At 39.1% G+C, this 12,779-nt stretch overlaps 1 protein-coding gene across 1 annotated transcript in view; it reads right to left on the bottom strand.

Annotated features, from left to right (window-relative positions):
• The window catches only part of SLC2A13 (solute carrier family 2 member 13), a 175,027-nt gene that overhangs the window by 36,478 nt on the left and 125,770 nt on the right, over positions 1-12,779 (bottom strand). Inside the window, exon 6 of the mRNA XM_068930516.1 lies at positions 11,311-11,431. Coding sequence (XP_068786617.1) covers positions 11,311-11,431 — 121 coding nt within the window. The remainder of the gene's footprint in view (positions 1-11,310; positions 11,432-12,779) is intronic.

The raw sequence follows: 12,779 nt of genomic DNA, 5'->3' as shown, positions 1-12,779 counted from the left end.
TTAAGATACGTGGTTTGCTGTTCACATCATGTAACGTTTTTATTCATCCTATGTTATCATAACATCAAAATTTTCTGTTGACTTTTAACAAAGTAATAGTCATAGCTTTTTCCAAGATAATGATCTATGTTTTTTCCTCCAAAATACTATCATATACATGTTACAACTATTTCACAGTACTGTAAAAAATCTGCACCAGTTAATAAATAGTAATGGTTGGTGAAGACACAGGCTGAAAGAAGCAGGAAAGATTTTTTAAAAAGAACAATATAAAAATGAAAAAATGCGCTGAAGTAGTTTAGTGTAAAATTGTCTCTCAAAAAGTTAAAGTGGAAATAAATTATACATCACAGTTTCAGGCTTATGCCCTTCTTCACTCTAGCCACATTTTACTTGCTAAATAAGAAATATTCACACAATTCGATCTTGAATACTTATTCTTACGTGCTCATTGTGATGTAGATAAAACAGGACACAATACAGCAGGAAAAGATATGCACACTATAATGCTTATTGACATTTAAACTATCTACTACGGAGCTCCTTCCTGTCCTGAAACATACGTTCTTATCAGCTCTACCCAGATATATGACAGAATAATGGATCTACAGAAACACCGATACTTATTCAAATCTACCTTGTAGAGCAGCCATGACCTTAAAAGCTATATACAAAAAACTCCCCAGGATGATAACGTTAAGAAGGCAAATCATAAATGGGAATTGTTTCTCCTGTATTTTGCCATGAAATGCTTATATCCGTGCTAAGGATATGAGATAGCGCCTTGGAAACAGGTTCCTCAGTGGAAAGCTAGTTGAAAATTCTCAGACAGAACAGTTCTAAATCAGACTGACAACTCATCAAGATTAAAATATTTGGCAGAGATTATTTGATTCTGATGAAAGCAGGCAGCATTATAGCAGAAAGGTTTTACGATGTGCCTAGTTCCCTCACTGCTTACCAGCCAGGCTTCTAGGTAACCAAACAAGAAGGCAAGTCTCTAGACTTCAGATGCTTCACCCTATGTAGTAGAATAACAACAAACAGAGAAGCAGGAACATGAGGCTCCAGACGTCCAAACACGTCCAGCATCTCTGCACCCTGGCTGGGTATCACAAAATCACAGAATGGCTGAGGTTGGAAGGGACCTCTGGAGGTCCAAACTCCCTGCTCAAGCAGGGTCCCCTAGAGCATATTGCCCAGGATCGCGTCCAGACAACTTTTGAATATATCGAGGGAGGGAGACTCCACTACCTCTCTGGGCAGCCTGTGCCAGTGCTCTGTCACCCTCACAGTGAAGAAGTTTTTCCTCAGGTTCAGATGGAACTTCCTGTGGTTCAGTTTCTGCCCATTGCCTCTTGTCCTGTCACTGGGCACCACGGAGAAGAGACTGGCCTCATCCTCTCGACATCCCCCCTCTTCAGATACTTGTACACATTGATGAGTCTTCTCTTCTCCAGGCTAAACAGGCACAGCTCCCTCAGCCTTTCCTCATTTGAGAAGATGCTCCAGTCCCTTCATCATCTTCGTACTCCTTTGCTGGACTCTCTCCAGGAGCTCCGTGTCTCTCTTGTACTGGGGAGCCCAGCACTGGACACAGTACTCCAGGTGAGGCCTCACCACGGCTGAGGAGAGGGGCAGGATCACCTCCCTCCACCTGCTGGCAACACTCTGCCTGATGCACCCCAGGATGCCATTGGCCTTCTTGGCCACAAGGGCACATTGCTGCCTCATGCTCAACTTGTTGTCCACCAGCACTCCCAGGTCCTTCTCTGCACAGCTGCTTTCCAGCAGGTCAACCCCCAGCCTGTGCTGGAGCATGGGGTTCTTCCTCCCGAGGGGCACCACCCTGCACTTGCCTTTGTTCGACTTCAGGAGGCTCCTCTCCGCCCAACTCTCCAGCCTGGCCAGGTCCCTCTGAACGGCAGCACAGCCCTCTGGGGTATCAGCCACTCCCCCCAGTTCTGTATCCTCAGCAAACTTGCTGAGGGTGCACTCTGTCCCTTCCTCCAGGTCACGGATGACTACATTGAACAAGACTGGACCCAGGACTGACCCCCGGGGACACCGCTAGCTACAGGCCTCCAACTAGATTCTATGCCACAGACCACAACCCTATGTTCACAGAAGAAAAATCTCAGTCTCCTGGCTCCTCAATTTATTTGAAATGACAGCAGAGTGGGATTTCTGTGATCCTGCCTCACTGTCAGAGAATGTTTGCTGACAAGCGGATGGAAGGTTTGGAGACCTGACATCCTCAAGCCTGCAACTCCCCCCTGATTCTCCCAACCCAGTTGAGGCCTCCGTGCTCTCATGTCCCTTTCATCCAGGACTAGATGGGAATATGTGGAGCCTAGAAAGCCTGACAGCATTAACTCCATGGTCCCTTGCTAGCAATTTCTTGTTGGCCTGAGCACTACCAGCTTTCAGGTTGTTCCGGCCTGGAGCAGCTTGCCCTATGAACTGTTCCTGAGGTTGGAGATTGATCCCAAAGATCATAGTGCCTTTCTCTTCCACAGAAAATGTAAAGTATATAGGTTTTTTTTGTAACTGGTTAGCTGAATAGTTTTTTCCTGATTCTGAAATTATGGTTTTCTTTTTTCCTTAGTGTAGTTCATTAGTTTCTGCTGAGGTCTCTAAATAGAGTGAATAAATAGTCTGTCCTGCTAAAGCAACCCTCTAGATGCCAGCACACGTGCTGCAATTGCTTCTTTTCCTGCTTTTTCCCTACTGCTTAGAATACACTACTTGTCATTCTGTTTTGTGCTTTAGATTTGTAAGATGACCTTGTAAGTATGACTTTCCTACAATTCTCAGGAGTCTCTTAATTTGAGCTGCAAATTGTACCTTGCCATCTTCTGTTGAGTGATTTTGCAATAAAAGACCCTTGCCCCGTGCCCTTGTTCTGCAAGTCCCATTTCTCTTTCTGATAGATTATTTTATCTTTCTCAATCTGAATCTCAACTTCTGAATTGGTCATCTCAAAATATTTAATGAAATTTCCTTTCTGCTGCATTTTTAGCAACTTTTAACTTTGTCTTCCATACTCTTTTATCCAACTATAAAACTGTATTAATATGTTCCTATTATCCAGTTGGGGAAATACAAACTGAGCTTGATAATATATTCTGGACTACATTGTTCTTTCTTGTTATGTAACACGTGATTTCGTAATATTCTAACACACAGGCAGCCTCTCAGAATAACAAAAGATTCAGAAATATGGATGTTTCTTGGAGATATTTTCTTTTCCACTTGTTTTAGATTCATCAGTCTCATTAAGCATATGCTGCAGACTCACTCTGTGCATGCAAGCCACTTATATGTGAAAGTCTGATACACTCACAACACGCAAAGCATTTTGCTCATCCCCTGACTGTCTCGGCTTCAGAGTCTGTTTGGCTGCTGTGGGCTTGTTGAACTCGCTGCTCCTGCTCTGCAGGATGCAAGTATTCATTTTCCTGAACAAGAAGGGTGAGAACCCTAAAAAGCATCTTAGGCAGGAAATGTTCAATCTATTGAGAGGAGGGTCTTGCAATATCTATTGGGGATTATCAAACACCATGAAAAGGATCACATAAGCTGCAATGCACTGGAGCCTAGAAGAGAGTGTCATTTTATGATTGTTGCATTTGCTGCTCTTCCCAGGATGCTATTTGTCTCTATTGCAAACAGGATGCCAGGCTAGATGGACCTGCGATCTTACCTGGTATGCCCTCACCTTTACTCTTTGCTCTCAGCATCGTTTATGCCCTTTATGCAATGACTCCTTTGTTCTAAAGGTACAATCAGTTCCCAGAACCCTCTGCCTTCACCTCCCAAATATGGTGCTTTGCCAGTGAGCCAAAATATCATTTTGCTTTCTCTCCTTTTGAATCTCACATTCCTTTCTTTTTAAATGGGCGCATGGAATATTATCAGCATTGCCTATAAAGTATGCCTCCTTCAGATTGTAGGGCTGTTGTTTCCAGCTCCTTACAGGAACAGAGGAGACTGGAAACCAGGTTTCCTTGTTTTTAGGCTGGCATTCTCATACATAAGATAAGAGAATGACCCTTCCTCCAGCCATAATTGAATGAAAATAGCCAGGACAGCTGAGTTCAGTTTCACTGGTAAGAGTATGTCTACTCAGTTGGACTCCGCAAGGGAAAAAGGCCTAATTTGTCACTTGATGAATACAAACAGGAAAAACAGCCAAGACATTCAACTCAGAAAAAGCACAGGGACTTTTAGACAAGTGCAACAGTAAATTTACCAACTCTGTTTACAAATGAGGACACTGGTGCCTTCAGCCTTCCAGCCATCTACACAATTAAGAGCTTGTCTTTGTTTGTTTGTTTGTTTTTGTAAATGGCTATCTTCATATTTATACATAAAAATTCCATTTCAGTTAGGTGCTAGGTCCTTGTTTAAAACTGCCTGATTCTTGTTTCTGAGGTCTCATGTTGTTTGTACATGCTTCACTACACCTCAGGCATGAGATCAAGTACTTCTTTGTATTTCTGATGATTCCTGTATTGCTCCCAAAAGATAACATAAGCCTTTACAGCAAATTCTGGCTAAATATCACTAGACAAAGAATATAGAGGTTGCTGTAAGTAGTTAAAAAGCCAGGGAATTGCAAGATACTCCTTCACGATGTCTTATCCAGGATATAGCAAATATAATATAGTATTTAATAAAGAAGTGGAAGAACCTCTTGGGACTTCAATACCACTTTCCTGTTATTACAAGCAGCCAGACTACAGAGGCTCATTTGCTGAGATCTACTGGTCATCAGTTAGGCAAGGCATATTTCCAACCAGTGATATCCATAACAGAAAGCTACCATTTACAATCACAGTACTCATACTCTAGCTACAGTTCTATAACTTATCACGCAGCTATTTCATTAGATCTAAATTACAGTTACATTCAAGTATGATCATCTTTGTCATTTCAAAATCAGCTCCTGCTCCACCTGGTCCACTGAGATGGTTCTGACCCCTCTTAGGTAAAGCTGCAGACAGATACTGAATCCCTCTCAATATGCCAGCCACACAAAAATACACCAGCTCACTTCAAAACTTTCCTTAAAACCCTCTCCTCCAAAGATTAGTAGAGTAACATACCTTAAACTCAGAGCAACTGTTCTCAACCTTTGATTGCTGTTCGCTACTTCTGTTTTAGACCTGAAGAGGAGCCCAAAGGCTCATCCACTTTTCCTATCTATGGTAGTAAAATACAGGACACTACTCTCTCTGCAAACATTGCTGTGCTGAAATGCTTATACCATCATGGCTACATCTCTACTATAAACATCTTGACAGCACACTGCTGGAATGCTAACACCACAGTAAAAGTGTCCTGATCTACTTGTACATAGATGTCAATTGTCTCTTGTCTTAGATGATCTTTTTCTCCTTCTATCTATGTAGTCCCCAGCATAGCAGCATCCTGATTTGTAACTGAAACTGCAACGCAGATAATCAAAATAACTGACTTGGTTACATGTGCCTTTATTTTGAGCATAATGAAAGTCACTGTAGAATACCTTGCATTTCACACTATTCTTCCAAAGAGATTCTACACATACATAGTATACTTGTAGCTCCTGTGTAGACAGGATATTAGCCCTGTTAAACATGATTAAAACCATCCTTGTGTGACTAAAGCTTACAAACCATATACACCATAATACCATCATGCTGGAAGATTCTACAAAATAATTCCCTAAATATTGTTTCAGTTATTGTTAAACAGCAAAGTTTCACTGGTGTTAGTAGAGAGGTGAAGTGACAATATTTTACTGTGTGAATAACAGATTGCTCCCTCAGTAATACATAGCTTGAGCCAAAGACAAACAAGGAAAGTGGAAATGTTAGCACTGATTACAGAAAGTGTGCATTACAGCCATTATAGTTTAGGTGAGCAGTTTTTCAGATCTTTGTATTTAAACTCACGAGAGAGGAATTCTTCCTCCAACTCTACTCATGCTAAAGATGCCTATCATATTGAACTGATATATTCCTTTCTATCTCTTACGATTTTAATTAAATTATTAAGTTCTGATTTGCAGGAATAACGTGCCAACAAAAGGAAAAATACTACCAACTGATATATCCTTACTATGCACTTAATAAATGTTAGGACTATACTGAGGTCATTCTACAGTTCTACAGCATACACTGTCTATCAAAACTTTCATTACATTTTATAAGGGCTGGCAAAAGTATTCTGAAACCTATGTTTATCTCTTTACATACTCATAATCTTCTAGTTTTAATAAAGGAAATGTATTACCAAATTTATTACTGCAATACTCAGTTATCAGAATGACCAGTCACTTAGACATTTGCAATAAAATGAGAAACATTTTTAAAAATGGTTCTGTGATATAATAGTAACAGCACAATCAATCCTGATGTCTAGTTTGCAGATAACTCAGATTATTGATGACTTAATTCAGGAAAATAAAGTATAATACTTATATATATATATATATATATATATATATATATATGTATGTATGTATGTGTACACACACACACACACACGCACTTACTACATGTAAGCTAGAGCTATCAAATACAACAAAACCAGTTTCAGTTACTACATTAACCGAGTTTTCAGGACAGGTCACAGTGAAACGTTTTTGCTCAATTCATAAAGAAAATATATATATCTGTCTAACTATCTTGTATAGCTGGCATGTAACAGTACTAAGCACGGGTGCCTTCCTCTCAGTCAGTGATGTGTATTTATTTGTTCAACGAGTTTAGGAAGACTAACCACGTGAGGGTGACTAATTCAAAGATGAACAACAGAACCGTTGTGTGCTCAAGCATCGCTGACAGTGCCTGTCTTATTTTAATGAAACTCTGTAGACAATCAGTTTGGGAAGGAACCTGAGAAAGTGCTTGCGTACAGGTATTATTCCCCTACGACATGAACTTCGAGTTAACCTAAGATCAAAACAGCAGTTACCATTTTCATATTGTAGCCACAGACAAAAGTATTACTTTGGCAGAACAAGTTCACATTACTTCTTCTACAGCTGGCCAAATCTTTAAAAGAATAGTAAAATAGACAGACGCATGAAAGAAAGAAGAAAAGATGACTAGGAACAGAAGACAAGAGGGCAATGGTGGTTTTCCAGAGATGGGTCCATTTCCTAGAGAAACATGGAGTGGGAGGATCACGTCTTCGACCATTTAAAGACGAGGAAAAGATGGTAGGGTTGCTAGGGTATGTGCCTGAAATTTGACCTCTTCCCAGAACCAGACAAGTCTCTGGGAAAAACAGGAACAGTTTCAGAGTTTTGAGCAGTCAGGATAATGGTAATAATGGATAGCTCATCTACAACCTTTTGCTTTCAAAGACGATAAATTTTGGGATGCTGTTTTGTACTCCTAAATTTGCCTTTAAACTTCCCTGTGGACTCACAAAAAGTAACATAAATCACAGCTGCTCTTCTGAACACATCAAGACTACAGCAGAGAGGTGGTCATACTGGGAACATCTACATAATCTTACACAAGTTGAGTGTGAAAACAAAGCTCAGTTTAAGGATGGCATAGAAGAGAGTTCACCTTGTTTTTCCCTCAGTGAGACACTTGCCTAGTGCTATCTGTGAGGAAGCAAAGAGCATTTTAATGTCGAAGGTGCCCTGCTGGATTTATAAGTATTAGTTCCATGATGTCCTTGTGAATGGGGACCACATTCAAGGTTTTCACCTATTTACAGATTATTTTTTAACTGCTGATCAACTATGATATCATGTGTCCCTACACCAAATGAAAATATTTTATTGGTTATTTCCAGCATATCTTGTTTGTTTGTTTTCTGAAAGCTAGTATAGTTAACTTGTACCACTGCTTGCATGGCATGACTCTTTCAGAATGTGGTATTCAACCGCTGGGTGCTTTTTTGAGTCAGGATAGTGCCTGTGTTTTTTATTTGCTGAAGTCTGCTCTATCTTCATTTTTATTCTAGGAGCTGAGGAACACTGTTCCAAGGGATCAGCAAACAAATAGAACATTTGCAGTAGCTCTGAGGCTTTCATTATGGACACCCACACTTGTGGTAACCCAACAGATCTGCAAACATAGAAAGCATTTTTACTCTGTGCATCATCAGTGAAACTTCTGTCAGCAAATACATTTTGCTGACGTTAGGATAACTTATAAATATATGTTGGCAATAGCAAACGTGGGAAACACCCAGGTACTCAGAGATGGCCAAGCTGCAAATCTGCAAACAGATTTAAACTCTGACTTAAGAGTACATCACTTCAAGGAAGCACTGCATCACCATTAGATGAGGGACAACTAGCTTCGTTTGTGTAGACAGGTGTATTTAAACCAGTTACAGTGGATACAGGGACATGGCATTATGCATCTTTTGATTTGATTATATCTTTTGATTTTCCAAAAGCTACTGAGACTTCTTTATGGCGTGCAAGATACAATGCTAAGCAATGTGAGATATAGGCAGCTCTACTGAAGCAATCTAAAACACGGATTAAAAAGCAATAGACCATTGTCATAAAGTTACTTCATCTGACTTTGACCGGAAATCTAATTTGTAAACATCCCTACGGTAACATTTGCAACCCTACATTGCTGTTACCTGTATAACTCTTTTATCACTATTATACTTAGAGCAGCATATAAAGCATGTGTAAAATTGGGCTTTCTGCAAGCTAGACATTTGCTTCCAAATCCTAACGTTTGAGGATCTCTTTGACTCAACTCCATAACCACCTTGCAGAGTACCTTTAGGACCAAACAGGAGAGAGTGGCGGGCCTTACAAAATACAGCACAACCATTTGCTTTCCTCTGGTTTACAGTCCCCATCTCTTCTTCTATCCAGGACCATGCATGTTATGCTGAAGTTCTGCAAGTGAAAAAATTTGCCACAGATGCCACTAATCTAAAAATGAGCTGCATGAGACAAGAAATGCTCTGACTTCTATATTCTGCTAGAGGCGGAACGCTGCAGACACCATCTACTTTCTAATGACAAAAACATTTTTAAAATCCCCTTCAGCTTATGGACCATGTACACACAAAGCGGGCACACTTACGCAGCCACTTTTTCCAAACTGAATATAATGTATGGCTGTATGATATCCAGTCCAGAAATAATTTAGATAAAGGAAGAAATTCACCTATAATCTCTATTTGTGGCTACAAGAGCTTGGCAGAAAGGCATACTGAAACGCAGCTGTTCTGGGGACACCACTGGAGACGAAAAGTTTAAAATCATTTTCCTTCCCTTGACCCATGCTGAAAACTAACAATATTTGTTGGAGTTATATTGTCTTGGTTGAAGACATCTGAAATTTGGAGGCTTTCTGGTACTCAGTCAATGGCTGATATCACAGACTTCAGTGAAAGTGCTCTCATAACGGGCTATGCATTATTCTGAAGGACCATTCTTCCTCCAGCTCTATTGAGGCCAGGGCTGTTGACATCATGAAGCACAGAAGTTGATATCCCAGATATAGTTTTATCTACACAACATAAGTGTGAAACTTGTCATTAGCCCTATAAGTATCTAAACTTTTTTCAATCCTTCTAAACAGGGTCATTGTAGCCTAGTTCTGTGATGTGTGGGCAACTGCTTCTGTTTATTATTTCCAACTCCCTGACTTTTGTGTTTCTTTACTAGGGTATACTACAAGATTAAAACAGAATCACCTGAAGCTTTCTCCTACATTGCTCATTAGTTCACATCTCTCCCACATGTTCGCTTTTGTCCTATAGCTAAGGGAGCTGCATCCTTTTCAAAATATTCCTAAATGAAAATTTCAATTATTTTATTGTCCTTTTCTAGATCCTTTTTATTTCTACTGTACCTGACTTTGCTTACTCCATATCAGAAAGAAAAATCGTAAGAGATCAAAGTATTCCAATAATGCACCTAACAACATGTGTTTACTAGAACTACCTGCTTTATTTTTCGTAATTTTGCCTATGAGAGCATGCTGGGCAAATCACCATGAGTCATACTTTCCTTCCTGACTGGCTATCGTTAACAGGAAAAATGTGAATTGTATAGAATGATTCATATTATTTTTTAAGGTGAACTATCTCTAGCTGTTCTACACAGATTTTATACCGTTTCAGGTTATATAATCACCTAGCTTTATTAGATAACAAAGATTTGCGTTCTGCAAATAGCGCATCAGTTCTCTCCAGACATCCTTACCCAATAGTTAACTTAAGTCCTAGGCCAATCCTTTCGGCATCCTGCTATTAGCATCATCTCATTCTGAAAAGAGAGCATTTGGAGGTTCTTGCTCCCTTCATATCCTTTAAATAGATCACTTGCCATTTGAAAACACTGAATAGGTAAGTCCTCAAAACAGCAACATAAATAGGTGACACAGGTATAAACCGCCGTGGAAAACAAGTGGAAATATAGTATTCCTGTAGGGATCCCCATATGTGGAAGTATGTAGTGCCCTTTCAGAATCTTTTTTTTACACTTTAAGATCTTCCTGTCCACTCCCTAAAGGTCTATAAGGTTTCAGCTCCTCAGAATCTTTCACCTAAGACAGTATTCTGGCATATGGAAACCATGAACCATATGTCTGGTCAACATCTCTGTGAAACTAGGAGCACACCTCTCATTTCTTGATAATTATCTCTATCACAAACACATGTAAGGCAGAGATTTTAGACACACGCAAAAATTTCTTCAGCTATTTAACTAGTCTTCTGCGAGGCACTGACATACACAAGTGAATAAAAAACACAAAATTCAGAAAATAACGATACAGTCCTAACACTCTCAAAGTGAAATAACTTAAAAACACAACTGCACATGAAAGTGCATATTCTACCCACTGTAGATAAAAAGATCAAAAAATTGTATTTGTTTTGAATTGTGAATGGATCTGTAATTATAATATTTTTTCCACTCAGTAAAACAAAAGGCAAGGAATACATTCTTCAAGAGTTCGTAGTTATTGTACAGGACAAATCTGTGAGTAAACAACAGCAAACATATTTACAAATTACATTTAAAAAATACTCATAACTTTGTGTTCACTCTAAATTGCAACATCTCTGATATAACAGAACTCAAGTGTGCAGTCTGCAGCCTGTCTTATTTAATTCAGGGTGATTAAGAGCATCTAAGTGAAGAGCCTGACTTTCTCCATTAAGGGAATTAAGGCTTTTAACTTTAGGTTTCTAACTTAAATGCCTTCAGTGGACTGTGTGAATACCTGTCCATTATTGACATTAGGTTGTAAAAACCAGTTAATTGGAAAAAAAAATCTTTCAGAATTTGATGGATGAATGATCATGAAATCTCACCTGTATTTTGTGCAGGTAGAGTTTTGATGTGAAGGATCTGGTGGAGTAAGTGTGATTCTTGGCGAGACCTGAGCTGATAGCAAAAATCCCGAAGCTAGGATAATGAGTGCTACAGCAGTACCTAAAAATACAGATAAAGAACAATGTGATACTTTTCTCCAGAGAACATGAAATAATTCTCTATTGAACTGAACTATGCTTGGGAAAGCAAGACACTCCATTACTATGCACACACCGTTCCCCATTATGCTAGGTAGCTGTAATAAGAATTTAAGAAAAATATCCTTTGCTACATCCACATCTCGAATTAGGTTAGATGTTAAAGTCAAGTGCATCAGATTTATTGTCCAGATACTACATTAATCGACCACGACTTTTTTTGATACGTGGAATTGAAGACTGCATGAAGGAATGGATATATTCCTTTTTGTGATGCAAGTAATGCTGTGAAGGTAAAATTTAATAGCAACTTTTAAATCACCACCCTTCTTTCCACCTCCAAACTGGAAGACTTTCCTGTCAGACAGAAAACAGCATCAGATTTTTTTTTTTTTTTTTTTGTTATGAACTTTACCTCCCTTGTGAAACAAGATAAATTTGACTTATCATAAAAATGCCACAAAAAGGTCCAACTACAATTTCTGAACTTCCATTTCAAAAAGCATACATAACAGATCTGCCATGGAAGAGTCCCCTTCGATCTGTTTGGTCCAGGCCCCCACAAATTCTTTGCAAATGAGCTACTACTGGACAAAATGCCAAGAAGGAGGGCGTGATGGCAAAAGAGATTCATGCTATGTACAACAGGTCATTACTAGAACAGAACCACATATTTTTCCTACCTTATTTGTCATACACATGCAATGAGCTGTGTCATTTTAATGAAAATTGATATGCTTCACTACTCATACTAATAAAAGCTGTACATCTTGCTACTCAGTAAGGCATCTAATTCTACATTACATAAAATACTGTGCGTATCTATTTATATGTTCACTGTTTATGTGGCATGTTTTATTTGATAGCTTCCATAGAACAAGTATAGCCTGACCTATAGACTACTAGTACTAAAAATGCAAAACTAGTTCTAACTTTATTTGTGAATTAGATACTAATTACATAACAACATTTTCCTTACCATACACAGACTCAAACCACCTAAGCACAGCCCAATTGGAAGGCAGCACACGTTTAGCACTGTGTCATGGTATAGCTTAAGGGTTGAGGGTAAATGAAGAACATTTTATTCAATTCTAAATATTCCCCATCATTCCTTCGCTCTGTATACAAGACGACCATAATTCATTTTCCCAAAAAATGTATGTGCAAACCTTTAAAAACATGACTACATTAAAAAACTTAAAAAGCTACACTGCTAAGTGTAAGAACGACACGTTACCTGTTCCCTAGTGAGTTTCTTTGGGGGTAGGGGTGGTTTGGGGGGGTTGGGTTTTTTAAAAGAAAAAAAA

The sequence above is a fragment of the Struthio camelus genome, chromosome 1 (genome assembly GCF_040807025.1).
Source record: "Struthio camelus isolate bStrCam1 chromosome 1, bStrCam1.hap1, whole genome shotgun sequence".
Classification (NCBI taxonomy): Eukaryota; Metazoa; Chordata; class Aves; order Struthioniformes; family Struthionidae; genus Struthio; species Struthio camelus.
Note: the sequence above shows the minus strand (reverse complement) of the source record. Positions and strands in the feature narration are given on the sequence as shown.